This window comes from Poecile atricapillus, chromosome 1 (assembly GCF_030490865.1).
Source record: "Poecile atricapillus isolate bPoeAtr1 chromosome 1, bPoeAtr1.hap1, whole genome shotgun sequence".
Lineage (NCBI taxonomy): Eukaryota > Metazoa > Chordata > Aves > Passeriformes > Paridae > Poecile > Poecile atricapillus.
The window spans coordinates 169,059,447-169,075,573 of record NC_081249.1 but is presented as its reverse complement, the minus strand read 5'-3'; the positions used below and the strand labels follow the sequence as shown (position 1 = coordinate 169,075,573).

The window sequence follows — 16,127 nt, the reverse complement described above, 5'->3', positions numbered from 1 at the left end:
AAAGTCTGACCCAACACAACTGCTCTTTGGTAGCAGTATTAGAGAAGGGAGATGGATCATTTACACCCTTCACTGCCACTTCTGGCATGATTCTTTTTGTCAAGCCAGCTGATACACTATATTTGGAAATGTGGCTGTGTTCTGTATTACTAAGCTTATTCATCATTGCTGTCAGTGTACTCGCTCTTTGGAGAATGCTTTCAGGACTTTTCAACAGCATTCATTTGAAAGAAAACATGGCATAATACTTAAAAACTCTTCACCAGAATACAACCAGAAAGCCAAACTCAAAAAGAAAAAATAAACCCAAATCACTTTTCCACTGAAATGTGTGTTGCTTCTTCAGAACCTTCATAAGGTTTGTGGTTCATTGGAAGGATTTTTTGTTTTGTTTCTCCCCACATAGCACAGCTATATTTTATATATATATATCATATGGATTTATTGCTTCTTCTGTTGTCATGCAGATACTGGCAAACACCCCTTCTTTTCATTGCTGTGTCAAAAAGAGGGTTCATTCTTTGCTTCTTTCTAAACAATAGTTTTAGTCACTTGCAAAAAAAAGATACTTCTTGTCTGAAATTTTATGTAAAATTAAAAATATTTTGAGATTTTTTTTCCCTGAAGTTACAAACATTTCTTGGAATTCTGGGATTTTTTTAATTGAAATTTGACTCTAAAATCTGTTTCGTGAACTGAATTCCAAAAGGTAGTTTCACAAAGGAAGCACACTTTTTCCATATCGTGTCTCCCACTATCATTATAACCTGTCATTTGCTGGTTAAGTACAGCAGGGCACTCCTTAACTAAACTTTTTTCCCAAATAAGAAATTGGATTAAGTGTTCTGTTAGATTTCAGACATTTTGAAGAGACATTCATAATCTATTTTTAGTTTATATATTTTACAAGATATAATGTGTGACTTTTTAATGGCACATAGACTTCACTGTGCTGGTATTTGGAATACGTTTTCTAGTCAGCTATGTATAGCAGCAAATCCTATCAAATTATGGCTCTCACTAAACAATACAGCTGTCAAATGCATTAGGTTTAAATAGTTATATCTGTTTCATGTAACGGAATAGTGAATGAAGACAAGTATGTAGGAAGTAGAAGGCTGTTTTTCTGATTGGGAATTGGATGAAAAAATACACTTTTGATCAAGGTAGATGATTCCTTAAAAGGAAATACTTCCTTAACCAGATATCTCAAGATATCAGTCTGATGGTTTTGTGTTTTTTTTGTGTGAGAGACTTGCTGATTTAATCATGCATGCAGAATATTTTCTCTGTAGAAATTCTGATGGCTAAGAAGCAATAGTTAGACAGGATGCATGTATCAAAGGAGAGAGCAGAGATACTTATAGAGCTTATTTCATATTCATATACTTGGTAGCAGTGTACTGAAAAAATGCGTTTCTGATTGTGGTGCCATCAATCTTAGGAGTTATGTTCAATGAACCTGTTTTTTCTATGGTATGTTTGCTGTGTGTTACTGGAACATTAGTAGTAGCTAAGACATATCTTGTATTAGGCTTGAATTTCTTGTAAAGACCAGATTTCAGCTAGATTTTTGGTTTTGGCCTCTGAAACAATATTAGCCTAGGATGGTAATACAAAACATTGTTCAAATTTTCCTTTTCTTTATATTTGGGAAGCTGAAATTCATATCCTCTGTAATCAGCTTTATCTTAAGGCATAATTCTTGGCAATACATTCATTGCAATAATGGATTTTTTCTACTAATGTGTTTCATACAAGGAAAAATTAAAAAATTAATGCTGACTGTGTACCATATTTGAATAGCTTCATGTATTGTTCTGAATCTATGGTGGAACTTCTCATGTCATCATGTATAATGTGCACAGTTTTCTTTGTTTTTTTCTTCTTATAAATTTACTGATGGATATTTATATTTCAAGCAGATTATTCCTTTCAATACAACTTTAAAAAAAAGTAATGGAAATAAAAAACCTGCAGTATATAGAACATTTGCTAAGATTGTTTTTCTCCAATTTATTGATCAACTAACTTGCTTCATTCTTGGAAATGAGAAAACAAAATCCTTCAAAATAATTACATTTTATCAACCTACATATCTTAATACTTATTAGTATCTTGATATAAACTATATGTCATAATTTATAACTTTTATCATCAAATACACAATGTGTGAGAGCTTTAATTTTCTGATGATTCTAAAGATGGAGGGACTTGTGCTTAGAGGGAATGTAGAAAACATTTTTATGAATCAACACAGAACTTCATTGTTCTTGCTCTTAAGATTTTGGACTGCATCTCCAATCCTGCTGTTGGATCCATTACAGACCCATCTGATGATTTTTCTTAAGAGCAGAAGAGTCTAAAATAAATGTATCAGAATGGCATATAGGACAGTGGAACAGTCAAGTGAATAGGTGATGTTTCAATAAAGTCTTAGTGAAGGATGTACCATGAGAAAACTGCCAGGGAGTAAAGAAAAAACAAACCAGAAGGAAAGACAGTATAATGGGAAGACCATGAAAATAAACTCCTAAGTTCATTTTTTGTCAGTATTGTTATTCTTTGTCTCACACTGCATTATGGCAGGTTGACCTTTTATATTGACCCTATTTCCAATGAGTACTATTATAAATTCAACATGGATTGCATAATGAGTGTTACTGTCCCTTTCATCTGAGCTGAAAAATACTAAGAACTCTTATATCAAATGTAACTCTTTGTGGTAGAGCAACACATTTCAAGAGGATGTCCAGTGTTCATTCACAGACATCAAGAGATGTGATCAGGCAGTGGTTCTCACACTGAATCAGTGGGATGTCTCCTTACCAGCTGTGTGCGTGTGCTTTTCATTGTAGAAACTGTATTGGGAAAGCAATTTATGCAACTCAAGGTGGACTGATGCAATTATGCAACTGGGGTGCTATGGAAGATAGTGTTAAAATTCTTGCATAAGTCAAAGCACTGGTAACCACCAGTTCTGCCTGGTCCATGAAGCCATTTACTCTTCTGCTCAGGGCAGTGCAGGGTTTGCCTTTAGAAGTCTGTTTTCTGGTGCCAGTCACATTTATGTCCATCATGCCTGGAAATAACTTCCTTTTAGAACCCATTCTACATTTTGTACAGCAAATGAGGTGAGACTCACTACTTTCTAGTTCTCTGGATCCTTTACTCTTTCCTGCCTCCACCTTGCCTTTCAGTTGGGTTTTGTTTGTTTGATTTTAAGTTACCAGTTTTCTGTCATGAGCAATTACCATGACTTTTCAAAGATGGTAGCCCGCATGTGTATGTCCAGTTTACCTAGATAGCTTTTTGACTTGGTAGATCCTCTCCCTCAAACTTTGCTACTAGATGCAGAAACATGATAAACCTGATAGCAGCCCTTGCTGGTAAAGACCATGCCCAAAGTGTCTCAATTTTTTCTGTACCTTTCATCACTTGGTAGCTTCCTGATTTAGCAGCAGAGTTACATTTTCCCCAGAGTGTCTTCTGCTTGTGATAAAAGCTTTTCTTCCTTGCCTTTCACATTCATCTTCAATATCAGCTCCAAACAAGCTTTGGCCTCCCTCTTCATCCCCTGCTTGCCCAGAGAGTGCATCTATATTCTCCTCCTGTCAGTTGGCTGTCCCCACTTCCACTTTACCTATGTTCCTGTGTCATTTAAGCTCTGTCAATGAGGACTCCTGTGTACAGTCAGCTGGCCTCCTGCTGTGCCTGCTGCTTTTCTTTCATGTTGGGAAGGCTTGTTTTGTGCTCAGAGAAGAGAGTTCAGGAAGATGACTGGCTATCATGGAGTCGTTTGTAGCCTTCCAGATCATTCTGCTTACCATTCCGTGAGCAAGTCCCAGCTCTGTCTACTGCAGTGAGACCAGAGTCTTTAGTCTGCTATTTAACTTCCCTTCTTTTCTCAGGACTTACACTACAATTTCACAATTACCGCATCCAAGGCAGTTGGCCGTCTTATGCGTGAGCAGTTCTTCCTTATTCATGAGTACCAGATCCTGCATAACCCCTCCCCTAGAAGCCTTTTCAGTGCCAGCATCAGAAATTGCTCCCAGTGCATGTGAGAAATTCCCTGGATATTTCACACCTTACTACACTGCTGTTCCAGGAGGTGTTGTGTGATTTAAGTCCTGCATGAGAACAAGGGGCACTGAATATTGGAATGCCAGCCTAAGATGATGTTCCATTTACTTCAGGAACTGAAAATAAGTTTTCTTTAAGTAGTTGCCTTGACTCACAAGAAGCTGCAGCAAAGATATACAGATGGTATCTTGATTTTAGTTTGAAATGGAATACTTAATTTTCAATTCATTTTGAATTACTATGTAATGTACAGTCAAAATACTAATTCAGCCACTATTGGCCATGCAGCTGATGAGATAAAATAACCTGGTTTTCTATAGCCTGAATACTCTGGAATCCATAATATTTGTTCACAACTAATGAATTTGCATGCAATTCGAATAATTTTTCTTTATGTCTCTAAGATTGCTAGTTTCTAATTACCCTGAAGTAATTAATGTGCAACTACATGAAATACTGCTTCAGATTGCGCTGTATGGCACTTAAATTCAGGCCATGCAAGTAATACTTGCACATATATATGTGTGAGAAATAATTTTTCATTCTTTTCTTTTTCACCTGACCTAGTGAAAGAAGATCTTGTTCATTTATACTTCCATATTTTGTTTCATTGTATTTGGTGACAGTGTACTTCTTAATCTCTTTTAGTTGGAAGATGGGGAAGAAGAGCCGAGTAAAAACTCAAAAGTCAGGTACAGGAGCTACAGCGACAGTATCTCCAAAGGAAATGTTGAATCTAATTAGTGAGTTATTGCAAAGTAAGTTTAGTTTTTATGCCTCTCTGGGGAAAGGGCTGGTGTGCAAACCACTCAAAAACATTTTCTTGTTGAAGCCAGTGAGTTGTATTTTTACTGTAAGTGGCCAAGCTTGCTATTTCAGAGTGCTTAAGATAGATACTCTGGGATACGCACAAAACTATCTCTGTTAATATATGCAGTCATTGGCTTATTTAAGTGGGTATTTATTGGACAGACCATATTTGTGGCAGCATTCCACTTTTCCTCTGAATAAATGCTGTTTGAGATTAGACTTTTAAACAACTAGGTAACTTGGCATTAAAGATTTTTCAAAAATGTTTTTCTTACAAACTTGAAGAATTATGCTGTTTCCATTTATCACTTGAACAGTACTTTGAACTTAACTGTGGAAAACAGTAATACAACTCAGTTCAACTGCACAGATATTTTTGTTGCATATATAATTTTTTGGTTGTTGTTGCTGTTTGGAAACTTTTCATAGATCTGGTGTATAGACCAAAGATTGTTTCAGTTGTTGTGGAACTTGGAACTCATCCATTATTTCTAGTAAATATGAAAAAAAGAGCATAATTCCATACAATGATACTAAAGTACTATTGACTCTTTCTACTGTCATTAGTATCTGTGCTGTGATACACTTCTTTTTGAAACACAAGTCCCGATTTTCATATTCTGGACACATCTAAATGTTGCCTTAGAAAAATTAAATTTTTTCTTAGCATTGCTCATGAAGAGGAGACAAGGAGTTGGCAAAGCAGTTTGATGCTTATGCTGCAATTGGCCTCTGCTTTGCTACCAAAAATAACATGTAGATCTAATTTGCTAAGCAAAGACAAGTATCAGCTGTTCTTTTTGTCAAGCTTCCATATTTTATTCAATGCTAAGATTTTTCAAATCATTTGAGCAAGGTAATCTTCAGCTGTCCACTTGGATTTACATGGCTTAGATCAAGAAATCCACACACTGACATTTAGAATATTGGCAGAGACACTGTGGATGTTATCTAAAGCTAAAGCATGGATTTGTGTTCCTTTGCTTGTCCCTCCAGTACTTGTGCATCTGTGAAAACAGTATTGACTAGGCAGGTCAGATGTATGTACCAGCAAATTTCTCAATTAATGAAGGTATTCTCTGTGCTGTTATTATCTGCTTTCATTACAGCAAGAGTGATAGCAGCAGGCTAATGTAAACAGAGTGCATTGCTTGAATTATTGAAAACAGACACTTTTTTTGTTTGTCTTATCTGAAATATTATTTGCTTACTGGCCTGGTTGTTTACCTTTTTTTCTTCCAAGCTTTTTAGACTTTTGCTGTTTCTTATATCTGAAAGAATATTAAAAAATAAAAAAAAAAAGTTATACTGTGAAGATTTCAAAAGGCTAAATTAATTCCATGTCATATAATGGGATGTATAAAACAGTAGAGATTGTTTCATTTGCCTTGTAAATATATTTGAGGGACAAATAGTACTGGGGTTCTGTTAAGTTACTGTGAAACCATAAATTAAAATATATATATTAAAAATATAAAATATAAAGGTTAAAATATATATGTTTATATGTATATCTGTATATGTGTGTGTGCATATATATACATATATATGTATATAATGTACTTAATTAAAGAAAACATTTTTATTTCCAGAATGCAGCAGTCCTCCCCCGGGTCCTGGTAAGGAATGGGAAGAATATGTACAGATCCGTTCACTTGTGGAGAAAATCCGCAAAAAGCAAAAAGGTAAATGTGAAACACTTGCAAGTGTTTCTCAGCTGTTCAGGTGGGCTTCACTACTGGCATTAACCATTTTAATACTCAGAATTCTGAATGATTGTCACAGAGAAATGATGGTGTGAGAATTCTGTCTGATAAGTAGAAAAAGGAGCTTGAAGTTGTTTTCTCAACACAATCTGAAGGACTAGAAGTAAAAATCCTTAGAGAATAATAGACTGCCTTGGTTCCAGATTGCATGGTCTGCTGCTCTGCCTCTATTAATAAGCTGAACATTCTGAATTTAAATTTGTAACTGTTTTAAGTTACATCAAGACTTCATTGGATGTTGAAACAATTTCAGCAATACAACATTAGGACATTGAGTGATGACAAAAATGCACAAAATTAATACATCAGCTAATAAGTCTATCTGCTCTAAATGAAACACATAATCAAAAGAAAGTTGTTATTATTATATCATAGTTAATGAGGAATTTTATTGCCAGTTTTCCAAAGTTTAAGGTATGCTTAATTTTTCATACTAGACCAGTTTTCTTCTGTTATGGTCTGTAACAACTTGCTGTTGATGACACTTTTTTAATATTAATTTAGTTATATTTGGAGGCAAGCTCTAAAAGGTGCTTTTCATATAATATTTAGTAAAATTAACCTCTTTTATGACTGATGTATTTTCATAACTGAGAAATAACTTTTTAAACTTACAATGAATAAATTTGGGCTGGACATACCTGGAAAAGTCCTAAACAATTCTTCTCTGGTATTTATACAGTAGCAGCAAAAATGCCAGACTACATATAAATGGAGCTTGACTAGTTCATGGCACTACTTGATAAAGCAAATACTTCAGAGGCTTGAAATTTCCCTTTCACACCTGTTTTTAATATATTTTGACTGATACATAAAAATCTTACTTCATGAAAGGACTTAATAAACCTCTTTGCTGTATCTTTCTTCTGCACCAGAAAGATTAAACTATCCACAGGGAAGATGCTGCTGGCAGAGATGGTAGAATTAGTGTAGCAGTATCTTGTTAATAGAGCATATGTTTTTCTTTGGAAGATACAAAACCTACTAACCACACTACTATTGACATGCAGTTCTCTTTCCATGTAACTTTTTTTCATACATAGGGAATAGAAATGGTATGGTGTCTTTCAAGACTATTTTTAGTGGAACATAGTAGTTAATGCAACACAGTTTGCTAACTTAATAAAGGCTTTAGTTAGTGGAGGAAGTTCTTGTTGGGAGCTCTGAGATATACAAATTAATATATATTGCCGAGAGTATTGCACTTTATGCTTTTCTTGACTAGAACATGAGGTTGCAGAGTGTGAACTGGAATGATCTTCGGTATAGAAAACTCTTAATTTGAAACCAGAATATTTTTAATTTTGAAAATTTTCCTTGTTTGACTCATTAGCAAAATCCTAAATAAAGCTACTTTTCAATATAGATTTTCATCAGTACAGCTATATTTTGTTCCATATAGAAACAATTTATTCCCCAATGGTGCTTATAATTTAAAGGAGCTGGTCTTCTCTTTAATTTTGAAAAATTTTGGAAGCATTGATCCACCCTGTATATGAGGAATGGAAGTAGAATTTCATAGAGGCTTAAAGAATGGTCCCAAGTAAAAGCTGGATTTAAGAGCTTCTAGTAGTCTTATACAGTAACAAAAGTTGGAAATCAAAAGAGCAAAGTCTTGGACAGTATAAACACCTACCGAGTTCTGTAGAAACTATGCAACTAGTCTTACCAGGTTTGTGAGTTCATTATGTTCCAAAAAGGACTTTGTAAATGCTTAATAAATTTTTATAAGATGACAGTTTCAAATGATACTTGCACTTTTAAGTTAACTACATATTTGATTGGTTCTGGGCATTGAAATGTAAAATTTGGAGGCAGGAGGGGGATATTGTAAATATACTAATGCTACTTCCCTAAAATAATTTTAATCTCAAAATGTATTTTATTCCTTGTGCTTAGCCAAAATATCTTAGGATGTAAAATGTCTTGCTGATGACATTTTTGTCACTCATAAAATGGCCTGAGCATTTTGGGGGCCTTTGGACACTTCTAATGTGATCTGACTAGTATTTGGGTTGAAGAGAACACACAGAGGCAAAGAGGTACAAAAGCAGCTGGCTGAGTATATAGCCAGGAACTATTACCAAGATATTTAAATGAATTCACAGTAAAGAGCAAAGTTGAGGAAATGAATGAGGCTTGTGATTTAACCGGTGGACCACATGCCATTGGAGAAGCAAAGTTTAAAAGTTTGGATGAGCTCTGTGTTGTCAGGAGGATGATCCTTAGATATTTTAGATCGATCCTTAGATATTTTAGATCTATCCTTAGATATTTTAGTAGATCCATGTGCTACAGGAAAAGTCTAACAGCCTTGTATGCGAAAGAGGGAACTCAAGATCTGCTTATCATAAGTTGCAGTGCTGAATTAATGAAATTACAGCTTGCCTCTCAAATTCTTCCTGGTCTGTATCAATATGTTGTGGTGATTGCATTTATCATTGATATTAAGATTGGAAATATTTTGGCCTTTATTAAAAGGGGAAGAAGTGGAGAGTTTCATATTCCATTACTGCTCAGTTTGGGCAGTTGCATTTTTAAGATGACTGGTAAGCCAGTTTGGCACATTATTGAATTTGATGAAAATTGGGTATGACATTTATATAGTATTGAGTAACACTTAACAGAGACCAGTTCTGACTCAGCTACTTCAAAGTAGCACTGCTGTGAGATAGCAGATATCTTTTTACATGGGCTTTTATATTGAGCTTTTTTATCTTTCTGGATCCTCTTATTTCTGCATTTGTTTTTCAATAAATTGTGTATATAGGTTTGTCTGTTGTCTTTGATGGAAAAAGAGATGACTATTTCCCTGAATTGATAAAGTGGGCAACTGAAAATGGAGCATCCACAGAGGGTTTTGAAATAGCTAACTTTGAAGAGGAGGGATTTGGTTTGAAAGCAACAAGAGAGATAAAGGTGAGCATGTGAACATTTGACTTAGTTTAGAAAATAGTGTTTGGAATGTATCTGCAGAGCTCTGAAACGCTCACCCTTTCCCCCTTTTTGACTGCTTATTCTGTTCTGAAACATTACCAGCTCTGTGTACTTGAGAACAACATTATTGATAAGATTGAGTATTATTTTTGATGACTACTGGTAGTACTGTGAATTTTAAATGAATTTTTTTTTCTCTCTGTGTTGTCCATACTCTTTACCTAATCACCAGAGTACTCTACGACACTGATGTATACTCCATGTTTTCTAACTATTTAGTCTCTTCTCTTCTTTTATGTGGCATTTTAAGAACTGAAGTTTTTTCCTGCAAAAGAGGTATTTACAATACCTATTTAGTCTCTTTTTCATTCATGTCCCTTATTTTAAAAAATTCGTCTTTTTGTCTCAGAAAGAGGTGTTTGCGGTACCTATTTTCCAGTGAAAATGAAAAAATCTCCAAATTATGATAATTGTAAAGGATTTTTTTAATCATCAGATAAGGAGTATAGACAAACTATTTAGAATTAGCTAAATATTAAAAGGTAAGCATTTAAAATTGTGTCTTTCCATTCCCATTTTGTGGGTGGGAAACAGCTTTGAAGACCAATTAGCTGTTGTAGAAAGACTCTTAGAAAGTGAGCATAGTATGATCATTTAAAAGCTTCATTAGCACACAGTTAATACATTGATAGAAATCCTGAGCAGTTCTTCTGAAATAAAAACAGCCAATATGGAAAAAACTCTACTGTGAGAAAGTATTTGATCACATATTTATTAGCAATACAATGTATCTGGTAGTTTTAAGGTTGTGTTGTACATGTTAGCAGTTCCAAAATGGAAGGGCTTTTTTTTGTATCTGAGTCTCTGTGTTTAAAGCTCTGTGTAATGCACATTGAAACATTTGGTTACCACAATATGAAACAGAGGTTGCTTGTTGAATCTGCAGCGGAAGAGAAGGAAGAATTTTGATTCAGAATAATTTTGATTTAAAAAAAATAATGCAAACAATTTATAATTTAAAGTTGGTATATATTTGAGATGCTTGACTATCATATTGATTATCATATAAATGCTAACTGACCCTCTATTGCATTTCTTTCCTTTCTGTAGGCTGAAGAATTGTTTTTGTGGGTTCCTAGAAAACTGTTGATGACGGTTGAGTCAGCTAAAAATTCAGTCTTAGGTAAGAGCTCAAGGAAGTTCTTAAGAAAGAAATTAATATTTATGGGATCTTTCAGTAGGAGACTTTTTTTTCAGCTGATCTTCTTTATTACAGGGCTTGCTTATCATGCCAGACATCAGGTTTGGAATACTTAGAAGCTTGAAGTGGAAAGAATTTAATTTCCCAGTTAGTTTCTGGCTGAGTGCACTGGATATCTTCCACAAGTGTGTGTGTTATTTTGAACACATATCATGTAGCTTGTATAATATTTGGAGATAAAATGTTCTGAGGTATTGAGAATATTGTTCTAGTTTTGTCATGCAATTGTACACGAGGCATTTGCTGTATCAAAAAACTTGTGGTATAATACAGTGTAGGCAGCTAAATATTTTAGAAACCTGAAAAGCTTTTATTTTCGTTAAGTGCTAACCTATTATTTAATCATGTTAATTTAAAGTAAATCTAGGATGATATTTTCTATGGAGAATCTATTTAATTCCTCACCTTTCTTGGTTAATTCAGGATCTCTGTATTCTCAAGATCGAATTCTTCAAGCCATGGGCAATATAACATTGGCATTCCATCTCCTTTGTGAGCGAGCCAACCCCAACTCTTTCTGGCTGCCCTACATCCAGACACTCCCCAGTGAATATGATACTCCTCTCTATTTTGAGGAAGATGAAGTACAGTATCTTCAATCAACTCAGGCCATACATGATGTTTTTAGCCAATATAAAAATACAGCTCGACAGTATGCCTATTTCTACAAAGTTATTCAGGTAAGAATCTTAAATACAGTGTATACATGTTGTTCTCATGATCCTTATTGTAGAAGGTGTGAAAGCACGGATGCTGAATAATAGTACAATATATTGCCCTTAAAAGTCTGAATCATTAAAGCAATTTCCTGCTGGTTTTTTTGAACCACTACTGAAATTTTGTGTTTCAGTAGGCTTATGGATATATAAAAATGTATTTAGCTGGTTGAGAGAAGTGATTACTGCCCTTTGTTTAAAAATGGGCAAGGCTTCATCTGGAATACTGTACAATTTTGGGCCCACCAGTGCAAAAGACACATTGACAAACTGGAAACTTGTTGACAAACTGGAATGAGACCAGAGGAAAGCTATTAAGATGTAATTTGCTTCAGCCCTTTATCTGTTTGGGAGACTAAGGGAGCTGGATTTGTTTTCTGAGGAAAAGGAGATAAGGAATGATCCAGTCACTGCTGTCATCTTGCTAGTTAGCCAGTTGCTAGAAGTTTGCAGGTTGGAAACTTTTCTACATGACTTGCAGAGATTTACAACCTGTGCCTTTATGATTCTTCAAAAAATGTGTAGTTTGCACTTAACAAAGTAAAATTATAATTGTTAATTGACAGAATAAAACTGTTGCATATGTTGTATTTCCAATGAACGTGGATTAACTGTTGTTTTCTGTTCTATCTAGCGTAATTATTTTGATTGGTTTCAAATACAAAAATAAACCCATCTGGTAACAGGGTATGGAGAGGCTTGAGATGGGTGAACTTTTCATTGTGTTCTGAAGTAATGATTTAATCCAAGTTTTTAACAGAACTCTGTTATTCTGACTGATACCTAGATATAATGTTGTAAGTGAATGTTGATGTGTTGTTCTCAAGGTAGTGCTCAATGTCCAAATACCCAAAGCTTTTTGTGGCACAATCTGTATAAAAAATCTATGGCTTTATGTACTGAATCAAACCAAATGAGTGATCTAGAGACATTTTGTTTGGCTTTGGGAGAGGTCAGGAGACACAAGACAATTCTACTCTCCTTTAGTGTTACCAGAGCTCCAAAGCTATTCCATCAATTTTTCTAATTCAACAAAATTTACATTATTTTGTGTAGCTGTTTGGTGTTTCAAGAACTGAGTATGTTTCAAACACAGATTCAGTTTATGGAGTGTAAGGAGGAGAGGGTTACTTTTTGAAAACTGAAGTAACTGAAAATTATGGGTGAAAGCCAAATCAGATGCACAAGGAGTAAGCTAGAAAGAGTGGCTTTGATATCAGAAGGGAACTGAATTCTAATTTCCAGGCATCACGATTCAGGAAACAATAGTTCAGCCAACTCTTTTTTTCTTGCTGTGTCCTATCCTGTACTGCCAGTCCAGACTTGGCCTTCCAGCATTCACTTATTTTCTCAAAATATGCTGCCTGATCAAACAGAGCTTCTGAATGTTGTGGCGTTTCACTTTTTTTTCACCCTAAAAAGATCTACTGTTTTTAACAAGTATTTAGCAGAATATTGTGGAACATTATCCAATTCTTCTATCTGCTATTCTTGCTCTCACAGTTCTTTTCAGAACTGAATCATCTGAATCAGCTGAACTATCATTATTATCAGTTCCATCATTTTCACTGACTAACCCTGCACTAGTAGTATTATGTGAGAGGTTATGTGACTGCAACATTAATTAAAAATAAACAAAAACAAACCCTGAAATGCAGAATGGTCAGAAAACTAGATCAATTTCTTTTGCTTCTCCTGGCAAATGTTTTTACTGCTTGTCTTGTGTTCTTGTTACATATCTTGTTCTATAGCTGTTGTTTCATGTTGTTGAACATGAGCATGAAGGTAGATCAGGTAGGATTCATTTGCTTTATTTACTTTCTTTTGTAGAGTGACAGGTAATAAATATTAGTTACATTTTTTAAGTGGATGCTGGTTGTTTGATGCCTTACTTCAGCACTGCCATGTAACCACAATTTCAGCTGAATGTTTGTTTACTATTATTCACCAAATACTACAAGTCACATTAGAAAGTCAAATAAATTCAATTGGCTTGAGGAATGCCAACTGTATGTATTGGGCAACTACTATTAATCTTTTTGATGGAAACTTATGGAAAAGTTTAAATTTTTGATTTCTGTTTCTGCTGTCTTGTAATTTATGAAATGGTAGAGGAAAAAAGTTCAGAGAGGAAAAATAAAAGTTTTTTTCTTCCCTAAAACAAAGTACCATTTTTCCTTATTCATAAAAACTGAAATTAATTTTAGTATCAGCCTGCATGTACTCATATCATTTTGTGAACAAAATTGACCCACAAAATACTAATGCTAAGGGTAATTCATGAGCAGATGGAAAAGGGAAGAAACAGCGAAAGAGAAATTTGTATATAAATGAAAAAAGCAAAACAAATCCACTTATCTATGAAAGGCAGTGCACTCTGCAATCTTGATGAAATGAGGTTTTTTTAGATTTTTGTATACCATAATTTCATTCAGTACTACTACTGCTTTAGTAAAAGTGTTTTAATGAAAGCTGTCCTGAGTGACCAGGATTTTCATATTGCTTTCAATATGCAGACTAATACTTTTTAAGGTACAAATACCTTTTTAAGTATATGTTTTTAAGTACAAATACATTTTTTGTAATACAAAAATCTTAAAACTGTATTTACTTTTTTGATAATTGTTCTGCTGCAGGAAGTAAGGCTAGCAGAATTTTGAAATAAAAGCTGGGTTTTTTTGCTATTTAAAGATAATAAAAAAGCGACTACTTTGTGCAGGCAAAATTTTTTAATTGCAACATTTTTAGTCTACAAAATATTTCTAATGGTGGGGAGAAAAAAAGGGTTAACAAGTCCTGTCTTCCAATGCTTCTTTTTCTTTCCAAATAGGATTGCTAGACTGATTTTAAAATAATTTGGCTTCTGATAGATGTGCAGTTTCAAACATGGTATGAGAAGTGCTGCTGTTTTATTTCCTTAGCTTCTCCATAAATGTGACTGCTGTAGTTCTGACTCCTTCTCCAAGTGCTTAGTCTGGCTACACATGAAGAATGGGCAGATTTATGAATTTCACAGCTGTTGCAAGCTAAACTGTAGTCTGGTTTGATAAGCAGAAACAGGTGGGATGTTGAGCAGACAAAAATAAACTCTTGAGCATGTTAGCCAGACTCTATAAACCACACTGACACCTCTCTAAACATAGGTAATTTGATAACTAAAAAATAGTTAAAAGTTGTTGCGGATGAACTTTAACGGCGCATTTGGCCTCCGCACTAGTATCAAAATACAGGGAATGGTCAAAAAACTGTTTTCATTGCTGCAGACTTGTAGTTTGCAAGATTTTTTTAATATAGTTTGTTCCAAAGAGAAATTCTGTAAGCTGCAGGGTTTTCTCAGGGGAAGAGAAAAGAAGGTATGTCTGTGATTTCCTTAACATTTATGAACATTGTATGCCTGCAGAAGGGTGAACAAAGCCCAAATATTTATGGCTTAATGTTAAAAATTTTTTGTACACTGAAATGTGGTATAATAGACACAAGAGGGAGCCATATAGTTTACAGACAATCACAGTGAGATTATATTCCTAAAGAAAATACAGTCAAGTTTGAAGCTTTTTTAAAAGAATGTGCAGTGGTCTTTGTGTTTGCTTTTCAGGTGCATCTCTATGCCTGTTTGTAGTCAGCTACAGAGAAGTTTTTGTGAATCAAAACAAGATATAAAGACAAGGAAGGCATTTAGAGACGGTGGAAGTGTCCAAACTATTTACATTTTGAACATGATGGGTTTGAAGCAGTGTTGTTATCTTTTCCGCAGCTGTAGTAAAGGCTGTTACTCCCCACCTAAATAAAAGACAACTTTATAACTTTAGTTGACTTTTAAAGTCTTAGAAGTGGTGAGTCCAAAACCAGCAGAGCCCATTAGCTAACCATAGCCTTTGCCATGGCTGTATGCATTCAGTGGCACTCTATGAGAAGGTAGTATCTGTATGTAGCTGCCTCTCATGCACTGGAAAAAACCACCAGTTTTGTTGGACTGTGCAGAATGGCAGTTTGGCATTGATTTACACAGTTTTCAGCCTGCAGTCTTTGGACCACTGAGGGATCTTTTTTTTTTTTTTTTTCTTTGAAGAGCACCAGCAAGTTATCTGTCTGGAAAGATAGAAACAAACAAAAAAACCCTGAACCTCAACTGGTATGGTTGACATTGTAGTGGATCTCAGCTATAACGCTGCCTGATCAGGAGAAAGGAGAAGGTGAATGAGGCCTACTGCAGATTGCTAAAAATAGCCTCACATCTGCAGGGCCTGGTCCTCCTGGGGAACTTCACTCCAGTATCTGTTAAAGGAACAGCTCAGCAGGGCATAAGCAGTCCAGGAACTTTGTGGAGAGCTTCCTCAAGCAATGGAGGGGCCAATGAGGAGAGGTGCTCCTTGCATTCATGGACCTCATGGTTTAAAATAAGGAAGGTTTTGTTGGAGATGCAGAGGTTGAAGACAGCGTTGGCTGTAGTGACCATGAGGTGGTGGATTTCAGGATCCTGAGAGGAGGAAGCAGAGCAAACAGCAAGGTCACAATGTTGGACTTCATGAGAGCAGTATTGGCTACTTCATG

The 16,127-nt window shown here is 35.0% G+C and overlaps 1 protein-coding gene across 5 annotated transcripts in view; it reads left to right on the top strand.

The window, feature by feature from the left end:
* The window catches only part of SETD3 (SET domain containing 3, actin N3(tau)-histidine methyltransferase), a 60,005-nt gene that overhangs the window by 17,395 nt on the left and 26,483 nt on the right, over positions 1-16,127 (top strand). For 2 of the 5 annotated variants that reach the window (XM_058829353.1, XM_058829356.1), the window contains 5 exons: positions 4,735-4,844; positions 6,489-6,581; positions 9,433-9,581; positions 10,710-10,782; positions 11,284-11,540. In XM_058829353.1, the coding sequence (XP_058685336.1) occupies positions 4,742-4,844; positions 6,489-6,581; positions 9,433-9,581; positions 10,710-10,782; positions 11,284-11,540 (675 nt within the window). In that variant the 5' untranslated portion in view covers positions 4,735-4,741. Of the gene's footprint in view, positions 1-3,911; positions 4,064-4,122; positions 4,270-4,734; positions 4,845-6,488; positions 6,582-9,432; positions 9,582-10,709; positions 10,783-11,283; positions 11,541-16,127 lie in introns of those variants that run through there. The other 3 variants (XM_058829354.1, XM_058829355.1, XM_058829357.1) reach the window with 3 other exon arrangements.